At 41.5% G+C, this 19,453-nt stretch overlaps 1 protein-coding gene across 1 annotated transcript in view; it reads right to left on the minus strand.

The window, feature by feature from the left end:
• Positions 1–19,453, minus strand: part of PUM1 (pumilio RNA-binding family member 1) — a 71,563-nt gene that overhangs the window by 39,949 nt on the left and 12,161 nt on the right. Inside the window, 4 exon segments of the mRNA XM_010289082.1 lie at positions 623–789; positions 2,770–2,948; positions 5,630–5,738; positions 16,175–16,243. Of these exon segments, the coding sequence (XP_010287384.1) occupies positions 623–789; positions 2,770–2,948; positions 5,630–5,738; positions 16,175–16,243 (524 nt within the window).

Below are 19,453 nucleotides of genomic sequence, written 5' to 3' on the forward strand. Positions count from 1 at the left end.
CAGGCTGGGTGGGGCTCTGAGCACCCTGCTCCAGTTGAAGATGTCCCTGCCCACTGCAGGGGGGTTGGACTAGATGGCCTTAAAAGGTCCCTTTCAACCCAAACTATGCTATGTTATGATTCTATGTTATGATCTCACTGCAAGGGCCAGCAGTGCACCTCACAGCGCATTTGTTTTGCTTTTACAGTTTTCCTACATGTCAACACAAGGCACAGCAAGTAGTTAAGCTAGCAAGAAATACAAATGCATTGATTACATCAATAGCCACAATTTCAGAAGGCTTTAATCACTTGAGAGCTACAAGGAACAAGTCCAAATCCCCAACTATAATTCAGACTGGTGTATAAGCAGAGTCAACATCTTCAGTAGGTATTTCCACAGGAATCCCAGAGTATTTAAAACAGGTGTGAAAATAAAACAAGATTACAATATACAGAGCTAGGTCTGCACAGACTAGAGCTATCAGATGTTATCCTCCACCTTGTCACAGCGCTTCCCTGTGTACATTATAACATCCTTATGGCACTGTTTTGATGAGCCAAAGGCTTTTTCACAACATGGAAAATCTTTCAAAAAATGTTAAGTGTGACACTGATTAATTATTAACTAATGGTGCACGTACCTGAAGTCTTTGACATCTGCATCGATTCCATTCTGCACAGGCAAACCATTTGTTTTATCCATCACATCCCCCTCCTCCTTCAGATCACCTAATTTATCGCCATCAAATGTGCCCTTATTTTTCTTATCCCCTTTGTCATTCTCATCATTCTCTGCATCCCTTGGCCCCTAGGCAAAAGAGACATTATTTTAATAAGCTTAGTTTTCAGATAATTTAACTTTTATTCTGAGATGGTAACAAATCAAAGAAACATGTCACAATGAAGTAAGTCACTTGCAAACATAAGTTCTAACAAATAAAAAAGCAAAAAAGCAAAATAGTTAATTATAATCAAAGAAATAAGGGAGTTCGTTCTCACTCTTCCAGAGAGGTTGTATCTGTCTATTCAGTTTCTTCCATTTAGTAATTCAGGGTTTGCATCTACAGGCTCTAAAATTATTTTGGGGTGGGATTTTTAAAGAATATTTATCCAAGTTCTCTTTCTAGATTGGACTTAGGCACTTCAAAATTAACTCAGGAACTTTTAAATACAACAGCATGTACTGAAGGGGTATAAACTGAATTAGCGTCTCTCCAAAGTGTGAAAGATGCAGTAAGGAGCAGAACAGGATCACTCGTTTTTGGGGGGCATTTGAATTCCAAGGTACAGCTCATTTAAGAGCACTCAAGTCAATCACTAGCTCAATCATTGGTTCATATAACCCTAAAGCACATTTTTGGGCAGAAAAAGGAAGAGAAAAAAAAAGATTTAAAAAAGGATTTCTGTTCTGTTGAGCATTTTATGAATGGTATTACATCTACAGCATTTCTGTCCATAATGTCTGCATTTTACTTCACTTGGGAGAAGAATAAAGTGTGATTATGCCAGAGGCAGAGTTTTGAACAACAAAAGGGAGAGGAAAAACAACACAATTTATGATAAAAAACAGCAAGGGGCATATAAACATATTTATCAGAAACAGCTTTCGTGCTGTCAAAGACAGACATTCAAACCCTGTCTTCCACTTCATTTGAGGAAAAAGTACTCCGTACATAGAATAGGGCATTTGAACCCTGTATCAACTAAATCATTTTTCCATTCTCTCGAATTTTTCCCCCCATATTTAGAAAAAGACTGTTTTAAAAGCAATCATTTTCTGATGCTGCTTCTTAAAGAAAATGAAATTTTTCTTCCGTAATATTAAAGGGCAGACTTGGAAATGCCAATTGCAAATTTGGAGCCCAATTTTCACCCACACAAGGTGATATTCACTAGTGAGACTCTTCGTTTCAGAACTGGTACCTGACCATCAATGCTGCGGAGCAGACACCTCTCTAAACCCCAAACTGAATGATAAATTTGCTCCTTTCGCTGTTCATTTCTCAGAAATCATCTTTCTCAGGCTCAGGGTTCAACAAGGTTAGCAGGTGCCCACTAATGAGGGACAAAAATAAGAGGATGGATGAAGAAAACCACAAATCAGCTCCCTGAAGAGATGAGCACAGCAGGGTAACAGTAACAAACCTACTCCGCTTTTATGTTTTTCAACAATTCCTGATCTAGCACTTGGCCCATGAGGTAGAGCGGAAATGCAGCCCCTTTTTCCCCCACTACAGGGATGAGGTTTGATTATGCCACCCCATCCTTCAATTTGAGGCAGCAGCAACTGCTCTCCCTTCCCACCCCACGAAGCACAGCAACTAGTGCCATTTCTCCACAGGAAACAATATGCCCTTGAAAGCATTCCCCAGGCTGGAGGGGCTTTTGTAGCTACATTACATTTCTAGCATCATTACATGGAGCTTTTTGTTCTTAGCCAGCAACAAAGCAACCACACGCTCATTCAAAAACCACAGGTATGTTTGCATACTTTTCCAGCAACAAGCTTAGATGGAGTGTTACTGCCAGTGTGCTTATCCGAAGAAGCAGGGAATGCTGGCAACCTCCGCATCCTTCACATCCATCCCCATACTGCAACCCCAAAGTCAAGAACCATAGTTAAACTGCTAGCCTACCCGTTTCTTTAAGACAGACAGCTAAACTAAGAGCAAAGAAAAGGAAGAAGAAACATCTGCCTTTACAAATGGATTAACAAACAAACCAACCAAGCAGCAAATGGAGAAAATAACATAACAGGAACTCAAATGACAGAATCAGGCACACTTACAAATCCTCCTTTCCTTAGGCAGGAATCTCCAGGAGATGAGCTCAACACATACTCCACCATGCTAACTCCAAGTCCTCCACTCTCTGACCGTGGTGAAAGCACTGAGTTGACTTCACTATTCACATGAAACCCCTGACCAGGTCTTCTCTGAACCATAATTGGTTGGGAAACAGAGTGATCTGGAACAAAAACATGTGTAATTCTTATAAGCAGATCCAACTATTCAAAGGAGGCAAGTCATTAAATACATACTCTCTAGGGTCTTAATTATACTAAGAAGTGCCAACTTTTTGACTCTGATGGTGTCCATTAGAAAAAACCAGGATGACTTTCTCATTTTTTAAACACTAGAACCTGTAACCCTACAAGCGGTAACTACATTTAAAGTCAAAAATCATAAAATTTCAGAAATTTAAGTCTCTAAGTAAAGGTTGCAACTAAAAAAACCCAAAGTTCTAGTTTTTAGTTTTAGCAAAACTCTTGCATTAGTACAGTGAAAAAACAATCAGTCTTTGTTTGTCATTTAAAACATCATCCTACCATTACACCAGCCTACATTGTTTTCTTGGTCATATGAAGTGCCATATTCATATCATGATCAGAGTTTCTCTTAGCTGCTGTTTCCTCAAGAAAAAGTTTATGAGAACTTCATTTCTTCCTCCTCACCCCCTGTCCTTCTGCATCAGCCCCATCTCTTTATCATCCCTGCAGCGAGAGGGTTTGAGATCCAACCAGAACAGAACTAAGGATAGATGCCTCCAAGTCCTTACAAGCTCTGCTAAAATTGCTGGCTGGGCAGGAGAAAGTGGCCCTACATTCCCAACGAGGGAAGGGAAGACATCCTCTGCTCCTGGCTGCTCAGACTGGCAAGAGTCAGCAAGTCAAAAATAATAGGCAGCAGATACAGTAGATGCCAAGGAATGGTGGAAGGGACACACAGTGATAGTGATACTGTAGCTTCCTTATAAAGCAGGCATAAGCTGTCAGGAGAAGTAATTCTATTCTGTCATTGCTCCTGGCTACACTTTCCTGCCTTCTCCCTCAAGCCAGCACAAGCATCTACATGGCCACAAAGTGAAGTGGGCTGGGGAGATTTTTCCAGGATAAAGTTAACAAAGAAAAGCTAGTTTTAACCCAGATCAATTCCCCAGCAGGTTTCATTGCACTGCTGCATAACTACTTGTACCACCAGGAGGGGAAGAAAGGAATGGCCAGCATCAGACAGCACTGCTTCTTTTTAACAGTACTGGCTTTAAATGCTTTAAAACCACAACTTCAAGGTAGAGTAGTGAAGAACTAGAGCCATGTGGGAGGACTGCAATGCATGCTGCGGACACAGACCAAAAGGAAAATGGATGGAAGGAAGGGCATCTTACAGAAAACCAGGTTTCATTAGTTCCACTTTCATGGAATAAACTGGTCTTCTGGCCGAGGACACCACCACACCCAACCTCCAAGTTGTGCTCCTTGCTCTGGGGCAGCAACCTTGAACAACTGCTAGACCATGGCTGTTCATTTTAGATGAGCAGAAGAGGAAACTATGACTTCCCTGACTCACAGACACCATTTCAGGCCACGGCTCAGGAATAAAGGCTCTAAGGTGGACAGGATTAGTTGAGAATAAAGGAAGAGATGAGATGAAGGGCTTTGACTCATGGAGATTTGTGATCAGCTAGCGTAGGAGGTTACCTCCCCCAGATGTCTACCCTGCCTGTCTGATGGAAGTAACCAGCCCGACAGAGTCAGCAAAGGAAAAAGTCTCTCTCAGCTGTTGCTGTTCAGAGTCTGGCTCAGGCCTTTAATCCAGCCCCAACTTCAGTTTATATTAATACAGCCAGGCACAAACTGCCGTTAAGGAGTGGATGCAGGCACTGCCGGAGACACACTGCAGACAGGCAAGTCAGACAGCTGGAGGCAGCAGCTCCCCAAAACCTCCCCAGTACCCAGCCAGACTGCAAGAGTCAGCTGATGAGATTTTGAGCAGCTTTATCCTCTTTTCACAGTCATTTTGAAATTTAAGTAATAAAAAATGCCCTTATCACTACCCCACTACTTTTCACTCTAATAATGGATGTTTTCAGCAGAAAAAAAATCCGACACAACAGTGAAGTTCCTCTAAATCGCATCTCCCCTGGAGCTGTAGTTCTGCGCAGTTGTTTGGAAACTGCGCAAGATACTCAGCGGCATTTAAGGTGCATATTTGTTACATATAGAAAGCACAGAAAATAAAAAGTAAAAGGTTAGCATTTCAAATTCAGCACGTGCATGTGATTTTTTGCCATTTAACTAAAACCTACCTGAACACTCGCCCCTTAAATTCTCGCCCCTTAAATTCAACATAAAGGACAGTTTCTGATCCAAGAACAAAATTCTTGGCAGATAAACTTCAACACTATGAATTCAAAAACATCACTTCCCCCCCCCCCCTTTTTTTTTTAAACTGAATGTTGTTGGGCTTTGGTTGGCTGGTTTAGTATTTAAAAAATTGTGGGGTGGTTTTTATTTTATTTTTTTACTAGTCTTGTTCTCTAACATCTTTGTTCAAACTTCAAGTAATCCATCCCAAGGCAGAAAATACATCAGAAAGTTGAAATTGAAATTGTAATGGCAATCTAAAATTTTTAAGCAGATAAACATAAGGGTACACATGTTCACATTAGACAATCTTTTTATAACTATGGATGTCTTAATGCTATCACAAAGCAATGTGGGTTTTTCTATTAGTTTTCTATTATGTAAAACAGATGCTTTCAGAGATCTTATAAAAGCTGTGTCATCCAGACTGGCCAGCAATTCTGAGTAGATGAGTTGCACATTTCTGTATTCAACCCCAACTAAATCAAGTAAATAATTGAGCTACCTGATGTTCCCCAAGCACTGTCTCTCCACTGATCTCCCAGAAATATCCCTTTTGGTCCATCTTTGCTGGAATCATCAGATTCCCAAAACTTTTTACCCGGCAACAGCTGCTGCAATTAAAAAAAAAACAAAACAAAAAACAAAGCATGATTAAAATAAGTATAAAATGCAAACATAAACCATAAGCGTCTCCCTTCTAAACATGAATCAATCATTAAACACAAACTGATACATGCTTTATAATCAAAATATTTATATACTCCTAGGGTGAAAGCCATACAGCAACCGAGTTAATGATTCAATCTCTGCAATCCTCTTACATTCTTAAACGCTTTATGAACCCCACACACGTAAGCACACACATACAATTTACATTCTCCAGCCTCTCAGCATGAGAACTACTTGCAAGAAAAATATTAGCAGAAAAAACTGCTCTGATCAGAACATGATCGTGACTTTCACCTGAGTTGTGAGGATACCTCTAAACTACCCAGCATTTCCAGCACAAATTCTTGCCTTCAAATACCGAGGTTCTGATGCTGGCAGGGACAGAATAGCTCAAGAGGTGCCAAGAGCTCTCACTTCTCCCTTATTTAATGACTGCTGAGGACTCTCCATGCTATGAAGGTTATTTGTAAACACTAATAAGAGTGAACAGTTCTGGGCCACTGCACCTGCCAGACATGTATTGTTCCTACCAGATGAAAGGAGAAAAAAAAGAGAAGGTTATGCACTTACTAAGAACGAGACAGGAAGTCATCCTTAGCTTGAATGAATCCAAGGAAGATTGTTCCAAGGTTCAGAAGATGGCAGAAAGAACAGTGTGCCCTATTTAGCAGATGTATTTTGAATATACCAGCTTCACCGAGCAAACACCTGCCGCGTGGCTTCTACATATGGCAAGGGGAATTTTGAGGCCTGCTTAAGTGCCTTAGATGTCAAGCATACAATCTTCAAATTAAATCTTCTGGCTGAATGAGATGTATGCAGTTCAGGCAGGAAACAACAGTACATTCATAGCAAATTAACAAAATAAGTGAGCCTTGCCTGCTGAAGTTGGAATAAAACTAAAGGAACTGAAAGATTAACAAGTACTTGCATCTGTTTGAAATTACCATAGAACAAACAAGAATCATCAGATTAGTCGATGTCTCCTATATATTAGAGGTGTTGATAACTCTATACTCCATCAGCAGACGTGCAAATTTAAGGCTACAGCATAACAGAGAAAATAGAGCACTGGATGAAGATGAAGCAAGCATAAATGACTTAAGAGCTCCCAGCTTGCAGTGTACTCTGGTTTAAGACAGACAATCAGAAAAGTTGTGCTCACCATTTACTTTTTAACTCAAGGACGATCTGTTTACTCAGAAACGTATCACAAAGCAGGTCTGTACATGAGATTAAACCCAAGGCTCAGATTTGGATAACTGGACAGATTACACATAAACCAGGTATGATAATGAAAGCAACATCAATTTTACCCCACACCTGAAAAGCAGAATTCCCTCCGAATTTAAAAAAAAAAAACCACCCACCACCACAGATGAGAGAGCAATTACATTCAGCTATTTAACTAACACTCAAAGTGGCTGTTGACTAAAAGTAATCCCGCTTTTGCGCCAAGATCAGTAGATAATAAGGTCAATCCATGACTTAAACACAACAGTCACCTACAAGGGAAAATAAATAAATAAATGCAATCCTTTGGGGGAAAAAGCTTGTGCAGGCACCTGAGCAGAGCTCGGAGCAGAAGCCCTGCTGCTTCAGGGGATCTCAGTCAAACCTCAAGCAAGTTTTACAGTGGCAGAAACACGCTCCCAGCTCCTCAGCCCGCTGCCGCTCACCGTAAGCCCTGCGCAGGAGCTGGCATGGGGGCACTTGCCCCCTGAACTGAAACTTCTACGCATACACTTGCATATTGCCTATGCAAGAACAGGGGGATGTAAAACAAAGCAATCCTCATCTAGAGAGGTCGAATCAACACCTCAAACTAACATGTAACAGGTCAAATTTTAGGATGATGTGTGCCAGTAACACTCCTCCTGTGCCAGGCACACCAGGAGTTCCAGCACAAAAGTCGCCACTTCTGAACCAGCCGAGATCCTCCTACAAGGCTGAAGACAACTGTGCACACGTGTATGCGCACCGTTTGCTGCCACAGCTCTAAACAATGCTTATTTATGGATGAACGCTGTTCAATTAAATTGCAGTCTTTCTTCTACCTAAAGTATACACTTGTATCACTTCCCAGCTCTAACCTCCTCTTCCAATGCGCAATAGCCTTCCTCCTGCTAATTCAAAAGCAAAAATCTTCAGATTAGTTTTCAAACTAAAGATGAAATGAGCTCATTCACCTTCTACACCCGAGCACAATGCAGCGTACTCCAGAGTCCTTCAAACGTATGTGCACTTCAATCCTACCTGAATATATGGACTCCAGGACCTGGGCTGTCCCTAGGGCAGGTGAAAGCTGCACAAAAAGTGTCAGGGACACACAGGACTTGTACCCACTCTGCAGTATTTATTACAGATGCAGAGTCCAGAACCACAGAATGTCTTAGGCTGGAAGGGACCGTCTAAGATCACCTAATCCACCCTCCCTGCAATGGGCACGGACATCTTTTCAGCATCTTTCAGGGTGCTCAGAGTCCTGTCCAACCTGACCTTGAACACTACCAGGGATGGGCCAAGCTGTGCCAGTGTCTCTGACACCCTCACTGTAAAGAATTTCTTCCTTGTGTCCAAGAAATCTCCCCTTCCTTTCCCTACTGTCAAATAGTCACTCAAAACAGTGGCTCTGAGTATCAGAGCTTTTCAGTACAGAAACACCAAACGCTTGTTTTCACCAGTTCTTCAATATTTGACACCCCATCCATGCCTACAAACTCTGCATCTTGCACACAGTCTGTCCAAGCAAGACCATTTAATTGCCTGGTTTCTCTACAAGCTTATTCCATCCTAGTTTCAGTCTCTTTTAGCAGCAAGTAATTTCCACCCAAACCTCTCAAAAAGGTTAAAATTTGAAGAAAGCATTTTAATCCAAGTGCTAAGCTACCTCTGGGTTTTTGTTGTCTTCTTCCTATTGACAGAACAAAACTCAACATGTTCTTTTAACTCTCAAACCACTAGGTAGAAAACAGAGTGTTTTGCCCAGCTCCTCCTCCTTCTCTGCAACCAGCAGAAGAAACATCCTGAGATATCACCACAGCGCTCACTTTTAGAAATATGTCAGCGACTTTAGGATTTATCACTGCACTGTAAACACAGTGTAGCACTGCTCGTGATTCTCTCAACCAAACAATAAAAGCAGGGAAACTTGCACTGCACCCCCCTTCTACGTAATCCAAAAATAATTCAAGACAACTGTAAGGACAAGTGACTCCAGCAGCAAAACTCATTTCAAAACACACAGACCAACCTGTTCCTCCATCTGCACCATGGGGTGATGTTAAGGGAGTGAAAACCAAGTCAGTGCTCCCTAGTATTTGTAAGCATAAACACACATCAGGTGTGTTACAATTTTTTTAAGCTTCTGTCATTCCCATATTGCTTAAAATGTAGCTTTTTCACTCCTGCTGCTGCCACTCCAGCTAAAATAACTACTCCTCATTCCATTTCAAGGAATTTTGAAGAAGAAAGTGATACAGACCGATTAAACAAAACTTTAGCTGCAGCTAAGCACTTCTCATTTCCTTTGACAATACCTTACAGTGTAGAAGGACACCATCTATTCTGCAGTTACACCTCAAGTAAAGGATGAGAAGGGGCAAGGGTTTGCAGAAAGGATACAGGAAAGAAGTAAACAGAGTATTTTCTTTTCAAGGAAAGAGCACTCTCTAGTTTATAAGAAAATTAAACTCCTTTCGTAAGTGCTTGAGTTTCCAAAATGTTAGTATGTTTTCCTGATATACACAAGAAAGCAATAGTGAATTCTAAACTTACAAAATTTATTTCTACTTAAAGGTAAAAGGCAACATGGAACTTGAACAAAAAATCAAGTATAATACTTGATACCTAAGAGGAAATCTGCATCTGTAAACCAGAAGAGAAAAGGGCAGCAGGGAGCCCAGCAACTGCCTGGGAAGTACAGTCACAGCAATAGGTAATCTCAACATGTCAAAGCAATCCTAAAATCTGAAGCAAACACGCACAAAGGTTCTTCTCCTGATGAAGTGTGCTGCAGGTAACTAAGTTCAGCCTCCCTTCTTGGTTTTAATATTTTGAGGCACTTGCTTTTTCATGCAGTATAAACAGTGGCAACAAAATGATATATTTAAATTTCTACCATTTTAAAATTTACAACAGATTTCCAAAGCAGCAGCTCCAGCAGAATTCATCGGAGTAAGGCCATGCTTCAACAGTACTTTGTCTTCAGCAGCACCACCAGGCAAAGATATTTCCCCTGCGCGCCCCAGATGCCACAGCCCGCAGCCCCCTCAAAGCCCCCCTCCCTTTAGAAAGGGCAATCTTTTGCAGGTCCACGTTGCAAACTAGCCAGAGACTTGCAAAGAGCAGTCTGCAAAACTGGCTGTTGAGAGGGCTCAAAGAGGCAAGGGGAGACATTTGCAGCACACCCGCAAGCACTCCTTAGCCACTGCAGGAAGAAGAACGCCTTAAACCAGTATTGCCAACACAGGCGTGCTGTGTCTCACAAAACACTTTCAATTATAACAAAATTATACACTAAAGATGTGGAAAGGGACATCCACAGACATGAGGCACCGGGTTCAGACACACTTCATATAGCTGCATAAAACAGGCATATACTTCTAACTGAAAGATAAGGGAAACCAACACTTCTTGTGAATATATGTTTATGAACCACAGCAACAAGCTGTGTCATGAAGTGGAATATACAGAGCAAGCTTTTATTTGTATCCTCGTTGCTCATTTAAATATTTCCATTTTCCTGACCATATAAACCATGTCACTATCACAAAAAGTAGCAAGACCATTTCCCCTGGCTGAAGGGCAACTTCAGAGTAATTTAGCCCTTTATTATTTCACCTACCCTCTACCCCCTTCTTAAAGGTCAAAACACATCCACTTACCAACAAGATCCTCAAGAACTGCACCTAGACACCTTCTGACAGTTTTGCATTGAATCACAGACAATGATTAGAAAAAATTCTAATACTCACTATCTCGTGCACACACACACCTTACTGCACAAACAACTGCAACTCTGTCCCCTATAGTTTAATATTTTTCCTCCCAGAAGCATAAAAGTTTCCAACTGGAAGCTCTGTACCACGAGCAGAAAGAAACAGAATATAAATGTTTATTTTACATACAGATTCCAGATGTATTTACAGATATTGGGGAGGGGAAAAACCAAAGGATGGTATTAACAGATGGCAATGGGGGTCCTCATTCTGTCAAGTGCTGCTCCAACCAAAACTAGAGATTTAGCAAGCAGTAATCATCTGTCCTGAATTATGCAACAGGCTGCTAGAAAATGAGTTTTTCCTCAGGGAAAGTTGTCAGTTGCAGTAGGGGAAAAAACCCCACTAAAATTATTTTAAGTGAATATCATCCAGTTCTTCAGGTTGGAAATTAAAAAAGAACATGCAGCAGCTTAGAACTAGACTAAAACTAGAAGTTTTTTGGTCCCCAGTTTCTATTAAAATGACCCTATCTAGTATGAAACTAATCCTTCTAAGCCCTCTTACAGAGGGCTTACAGAGTTAGGCCAATATTCAATTTAGCAGAGAAGGGAGGAGGGGATGACTTACACATCAACACACACAATTCTACAACCAACAATTACAGAGCCTGTGCATATAGATCCCACTGAGATAGGATTATGAATTAGACAATTTAAGTAAACTGATCCCCTTCAGACAAGGCAAATATTAAGATAAAAGAAGCCATCTGTGCAGTTGGAGAATTCAGTTTATCTGCAGCAACAGGTAAGAGAAGGCAGAGCGTGTATTTACAAGTCACATTTGGGCAGCACTGCAGGTTTACAAACACTAAGATGTTATCTACCCTAAAAAAATGTTGCCATCTGAAAAAACAAACAAGATAGGGAGGCTGAGCACACAAGCAGCAATCCGAGCTGGAGTGCCACAGGCAGCTGTACGGCTGGCTTTTGCTCTCTCATCCCAAGGAACAGGAAGCTCTCTGCCAGCTCAGAGTTAAACCAGCTCACAGGAGGGTCTGATAGCACACACACACACACAAAAAAAAGGGGGGGGTGGGGGGGAAGGATCATATAACTGAGAATATAATGGGGAGGGTTAATAAAAAAAAGAACAAACCCCACACACTAAAAAACTCTATTTTGTCACCAATGGCAAGCTGGTGTCTAACTGCATCCCACCAGCCCCGCAGCCGCACGCTGCCAGCTCCCGCCTAACCGTCCCTGGCACGTTCCTGCTCAGCTCTCGCCCCGGCTCTGGTGCTCTCAGGCCCTGCGCTGAGCCACCCAGACGTGCCAGCGTAGCTGCTCTGGCACCATCACACTTCACAAACACAGCTTCAGTCCTCCCCTTTCCAACACGGCTAGCACTAGATAAATTGAAGGGGGGAAAAAAACCCAACACTGAAGAGAAACATTGTTCAAAACTGCCAATACTCCCCAGCCCAGCTGCCAATGAATCATAAATTTATGAGAACACAGTAAAGGCACCATTAGCAGGGAAAGCAGAGTCATGTGAGGGGTTTTTTTTAGGTTTTTTTGGTTTGGGGTTTTTTTTAAACTTGGGTTTTGTTTGGCTTTTTTTCTGAAACCAGATACAAGAATGCCTAGGCCCAGTGTCACAACCACTCTGTTTAAAAAAAAAAAAAGCACCAGTGACTGGAGAAGCAGGGGCTTATATAGGACCTAACTAATTGCATCAAGGGGACATAAACATGGACATGGGGAACCACATATCACTTCAGCCTCTTTCATTTAAGAGATCAGCTACAATGAACCCCGTGAGTTGTGGCAATTTCACTGTTTGGCCAGTCAGACCTACACTAGACTCCAGTGCTAAAACCTTCACCGGACAGCTGCAAAGAGCAATGATTAAATTCTCATCAGGTGAAAATGGAAAGTATTTCTTACCAGCATTTCTTTTCAAGAGTAGGGGGAGATTCACTGTTACCCCAGACATCCATACTTCAAAACTTCTGGTCCAATTCCTTCCATTTTTGAAGTTAAAGACCTACCAGTTGCCTAATGTCTTTCTGTTCTCATCCTCCTCCCATCCTCCTGGATTAAGTTACAGCCAGCTACTCACCCAGCTGCTCTTTTATTCTAGACATAGGCTTATCTCACAGCACAACCTACTACCAAATCAAGAATGCTGCTGCAGTTCAAAACGCATGTAATGCACTGATGACAAATACCACCAGTCTCTACACTGTCCACTATCCCAAAAAGACACTGCACGAATATTCAAAACTGCAAAGCTACAGCTAAGACAGATTTAAGCAAAGAAAAGCAGATATCCAGGTTCCCTGTCTTGAGGGCTGGAAAAGAGAACTTGCACAGCTCATGTTAAGCCTCAGATAAGTATCACGGCTGTGTGATCAAAGACCTGAGAAGGCAGCACAAGCAGCATGGACACAGGTTCTGGTCTATGTGCTGAAGCAGCGAAACCCACTGGCCCCTACACGGCACTTCTGAAGCGCCACTATCTTCCTTCACCAATTGCTATACACCATTGTTTTTTATTACTTTCCAGTTCAACATCTGCTGAGAAGGGGAGTTTGATACAGAACTAGTGGAGATTTTGTTACGCTTACGCGGCTTGTAGTAAGGCTCCAAGACAACTTCCTTCTCTACAGCTAACAACCTGGACAAAGTGCTGAAGAAGGGAGAGAACAGATACCCCTTTCAGAAGGTTACTTTCAACGTTATCCACATGTTCACTATAAAGGGCCCAAATCTTTTCCATTTTAAAGCAGAGCAAAAGGGTTTTCTGCAGCTCTTCTTTTCAATCTCACACTTGAGAAAGTATTGCACTTCACTCGCACAGAAATGTAGGGAGGTACAAGGCAGGTTGCAGCAGGGGAGCGTGGGATTTTGAAGATGGAAGCAGCCACAATGCTGTTTGATGAAAGCTGTGGGGTTTTTAAACTATTCTTTATTTCCCAAAATTAGGATATCTGTTCATCAGCAAATATTATCTGGATTTTGACAGCAGGATAGATAAGAGATTTATCTGGCACTACTCAAAAGCTCTGATGTCTTCAGAGGCACGAACTCCTTCAACCACTAAAATTATGATGATGATGCTTACTAAGAAGCAAGAAAACAAGAAGATAAAATGATACACTAAATGCGTAAACACTCTTTTCCTCATCTTTCTCCTCCAGGCTTTTCACTATCAACTCAAAGTAAGACATTATTGACACTCCCTGCAAGTAAGGCTCAGAAGACACAAGATCAAGAAATACAAATCAAATCCGCTCTTTTCCTCATTTATTTCAGACTTGCTTTTTTTCTTAGTATACTGACTTTCTCCATGAGCTTCCTTCACATTCCAGGAGCGGGAGAAGGGGAGGAAAACATCAGTGCTTTGCTGTGGCATCTAAACAACAGATAGGGCATGCCGCACAAAATCAAAGCCAGTAGCTGAAGAACACAGTCTTGAAAGCCAATATGCATATCCTGTGGGGATCTCAGTTTACACAGTTCCTTAAATCAGCCAGCTGGATGTATGTTGAAATACCCTAGGAAATACTGAGAAAATTCAGTAGAAAAAGAAAGGAAACTGTGGGACTGAGGGAGAAAAACCCCAAGAGAGACAAGAAATAGTGTCTTAGCTTAAAGAGAAGGGTGAAATGTCACCTTTCCTGGAAAAACATGCACATTCCAGTATGTGGAAAAGCCCAGTGACAAAAGGATGCCATCTCCAAAACTTTCTGCATGAAAGTGACAAGAAAGTCACAAGAGTAAAAAATACAAAACAAACAAACAAACAAAAAAAAAAACCACCCAGTCATCATTTGAAGGCAAAACCTTACACCCTCCAAAAAACCAAACCAAACAAATGCAAGTTCACTTCTCAAGAAATGGCTAAATAAACTAAGACCTGGTAAAAATGAGCATATTTAGGAATGCCTTCAGGCATCTAAGATAACATGACCTAATGCCATGTTAAGCACAAAACAAGTGCTGTTTTACTCTTAACAGGCTGCCAAAGAGCCTGTACGCTCTATATCTGAAAATTAACTTGCCCAAGTGAGGTGTTAAAAAAATAATATTCACAGAACATTCACACCCCCGTCATTCCACTGGCATGCTTCAAATGGAGGCACATCAGCTGTTTTTCAGCAGCTTTAGACGGATTTTTAATGTCATGTTTTCTCCTTTGTAAATAATTTTCATCTACTCTTAGTCAATAGTCTCAATGTAGGTTAATATAACTCAGAGAAAGAGATTTTCCTATCAAGTACTGCCAAATTAAAATGCAACTCAGTACTACAATCTTCCAGACAAGAAAGGAACAGAGGAGAGAAGCTAAGCTGCAAGGACCATGAATTCCCTGAGGTGTTTCACCTGAGAGAGGACACCCTCTTATGAATCCCACCACACAACGTTTTCTCCAGAACAGTAATTTTGGGGTTCTAGAGGTTTTTTTTTTTTTAACCTGTCTCATAAATCAGATAACAGAGATAGGCTGGATTAAACATGGAGAAAATAAACTAGTCTGAACTTGACAGACAGGAATGCAAAAAGGAAGGCGCTCTGAAACAACAGACCTATACCAAGCTGACCTGCTGTACATTAATATCCTACAAGACGTGATTTTCTAATCTCTGTTCTTCCAAACGCCTCTAGATGGACTGACTATAAAGGAAAAGGGAACAAGGCAACAAAAAGAAACATTTAGATTCAACTTTCAGGAATCTAACACAGCCAACTAACAGTAACTTGCTATTCTTTGAAGTCACCCTAAAACTAGGTAAATTATCTGTTTTCAAAGAAAACCAACGGCCATCTCCCCCAAATCTGCCATCTCCCCACTGCCTTGTGAGATTAAAATAACTCTTACTAGGTTTCTATAAAGGTAGAACTGAAGGGCCTGTTATCTGACAACTCCCCCTCAGTCCTTTGACCTGTCCGAAGCACTTATCACTTCTGCAGCCCTTGATTACATTGCCCAGCTACTTTAAATGTTAAACACAAGTCCTGTGCTTTATGACAAGAGCCAAAAGGTGGCCAGGAGTGGAAACAGGGCAGCAGACAATGACAGACAACTAAACCCACAATATTATGGGCTGTGAGATCACTGGATCCCAAAATAAACATGCTACAAGTATTGTAACACTTGTCACAAGACATATTTCTAACTGTTCTTTTACAACCACCATTTTACTGTTTGATGATACAACAGGTGGAGGGCTTAGCTGTTCCTCCTACTAAGATGTATTCCAGCCTGACAGGTTTTTATTTTGTTAAAGCGCGCACACACACACACACACAAGCTTCAGTCATAATGGAGAACTCTCAGGTTCAGAATCATTCCAATAGTCTCAAAACCTGTTATTTATTTTCCTCCTCCCCCAAAATACACAAATTTTTTTCTATAGGCCTTTCACTTACCTCTCCCATAGCCCGTCCTTCCAGAGCAAGTGCTTGAAAATCATGATTCAGTTCATCCATGGAACGCACCTATTTATAGATGGGCAAGAAAAATACATGAGGAAATGTGCTTGTATTTGTTTTTCTTAATAATAATCATAGCTTATGGCAATTTTTTCTGACACAGACTGAGAGCTACAATCCATATTACAGCACATAACAAGGTTATTGAGCTCCAAAAGGTGACTTACCTTTAAGACCCCCAAAAGCTACAACATTTATAGTGTTAGATTTACACATGCACGAAAAAGGAAAAACTAGCAATTACTATTAAGACACACAAAGTCTAACGCAACTGCCTTTGCTAAGTGTATTGCAGAGACTAATATTTCACAGTGAGTTGCATGATTTCAAGTGAGGGAGGCAATGCATAAGCGAGTCAGCATGATTCCCTTTCAGGTGAAAAATCAAGTAAAGACTGTCATGTATAAAACAGGCAGATTTATATTCACATTACATTGATAGTAAAGAGAAAAACACAATGGTAGAAACAAAAAGCAAATTAAATTAAATAGCACCATCTGAAATGGGATGAAGAAAGGAGCGCAAGCAATGCCTTAAGATCAGCTGCCAATTTTAGTTAATGCACCCACAAAACCATCTCAAAGTGGAAATCCAGAAGCACAAACTGGGGTGTAAGACACCTCCAGAAAAACCTATGGCCTTTTCTTCGTTCCCAAGAGGTCGCTGGTGTGTGGCACGGCAGCCACACAGCTCCGTGGCTATGCTGGGGGCCCCAGCGAGGCACACAGGGGAAGGCAACAGTGAAGGAGTCCTTCAGATTGACGCAGGGCAGAGCTCAGGCACTGCAGGAGCAAGGGGCCAGCCCCAGGAGGTGACACTGGCCTTGCTCACCTGGAGGACCTATAGCTATACATTTACTTGAGGAGTTGTGCTGTTTTCTGCTTTGGCTCATGATTTGATGGAAATTGATTAAATTAGAACAGGGGAAAAAAAGCAGCAACTTAAAACTGTTAGCTAAATAAGTCTATTACATTGAAAATGCAAGAAAACACTTCTGATTTTCATTCCCAAATCTCATCCAGGCAAGCCCCTGCAGGTGCAGCCATTGAGCACACGTGCAGAAGCAAAGAAAAAAAAAACACAACTATGGACTTGAGGACAAAGCACAGAAATACAACCACGTGCTAAGATTCAAGCTAAATTAATGACCTCCTCAGATAACACACCTGTATCAAAGCAGCACTTGTTACAACAGCCACAAACACGATGGCACACAGGCAATACTACACACCTCCTACTCAATGTTTACATAATCCCTGCAACCCAACAGATCTGATGCACCTTTCTGCTACAGCAAGAGTAATAGTTTATACAACGCTTATTTATGAGTAATCCACACACTCTAGTCACCGCAGTCCCTTACAGGCCCTTTGCAAGACGCTGAAGCCTGACAGGCAGTGTTCAGTCCTGTCACCACTACAGCCATGCAGGTGATTCGGACACAGCCTCTTCTAGGCCAAGGGAAGGAGGTCAGTAATAGCTGGTGGGTGATTTATAGGACAAAAAACCCAAAAACTGGTTTAGATGCTAATGCACCACCCTGCCAGTAACCAGTGCTGTAAGCAGTTACACTGTATTCACCAACCTTCATGCTGACTTCTGATCCTCATGCCACTATTTCCAGCAGAACCAAGTCAAGACTTTGTTGTGATTATGCTTTATTTCTATTTTAAGACAACATTCAATAGATCTCATCCAAGAATACCAGATGCAAGGAAAGCACCATAGATAACCTCCAGAAGTCACTCCCAGTCTGAATTCTTCTACTATTCTGTAACAATACTACTTTGCAAAAGATTAGTACATATTGTTATATTATCTAATACATGTTTATGTGATTTGCAAATCTTCAATGGCCAGTCACTCGGAACCACAGTTTAAAAATAAGGCATCCTCTTGTTAGTATATCTCAGTTCAAAGTTATTTTCAGTTATGCCTCAGTCTTGCCACCTTCTGCAGTGACGCTTATCACATCAACCACAAACACACTGAGTGAAAACAGGACTCCACCTTCCAGAACCTGTAGCACCAGGCAACACCAAAGACCTTCCTTTACTGTCAACTCCCTCACTGATCTGCCAGCAAAGATATCTTGGTTGCCTCATCTGAGACATAAGTTAGTAAGACCAAATTCTTCCATGAAGCATTTCAAGCTGAACTCATGGAAAGTGCTGCAGCGCCCAGACATGCTAAGGCATGAAAGCTGAACAGTAGCAGATTATTTCAATGAGACATATGAGGAATAGAGAAGCTAATGCAGAGAGATTCAACAGGTGATGTTCATTACTCTCACTGCTAAAGCAAAGGCCCAGCAAACCATGGCTGCAGCTGCAACATGCAGGACATGCAGTGCTGCGGAAAGTGCTCATGGAGAAAGAGAGGCTGCTCAGTGCCTGTCCCCCAACGTTTCTGAAACAAGTAAACTCCCAAAGGTGGATGTTATGCTATTGGAACCTCGGAACAAAGCTGCTAGAAAGAAAATTACATTCATAGCATAAGTCAAAAGGATATTAAGAGACATTTGTATTTTGTTTTGGTCATATCCCAGCTCTACCAGCCCCTGCTGCCACGCCGAGCTCCCCACACAGCTTCAGTTGCGCTACCATCCCTGACGAAAGCCCCGTGCAGAACATGCAGGCAGTTTCTGAACAAGAATGATCTCCTCCACCCCTTCTGTCACCCTTCTTCATGGTACCTCAGCATGTTACATGGTCATCCTTAATCTACCAATCATGTTTAAAAATGCTAGAATCACGTATTTTATTTGTTCACATTAGATGCAAGACCATTTTCAGATGTCTTGTTCAGGCATTTGTCTTGAGTAGAAAAATGTATTATCGTCTTGTTAAACTAATTACAGCAGTGCAAGTACGTGATTTACATCCATGTGTGAAGCCGTGCTCCCATGCTGCCCTGAATTCTTAGTGGAGAAGCTAGAACTGGTATAACTAACAACATCATCATCTCGACATGGTCAAAGCCTTCAGTGCAAGTTCATGATCCTTCACCAGAAACCACAACTTAGCAATTCCTGTTTCTCTAAGAGCTACAGTCCAGTAAGCATACGTAGCTCTCCTCAGCGTTGTCCATTTGTCTGTTCCCAACATGGAGAAGCACGTTTGTCTTCAAACAATGCCATGATAGTTGATTACTACAGAGGTGATACAGAGAGCAAGATAAGAAGAGTGGTAAAGGGCAAAAAGCAGGACAAACATG

Source organism: Phaethon lepturus, unplaced genomic scaffold, assembly GCF_000687285.1.
Source record: "Phaethon lepturus isolate BGI_N335 unplaced genomic scaffold, ASM68728v1 scaffold19456, whole genome shotgun sequence".
In the NCBI taxonomy this organism is placed as follows: domain Eukaryota; kingdom Metazoa; phylum Chordata; class Aves; order Phaethontiformes; family Phaethontidae; genus Phaethon; species Phaethon lepturus.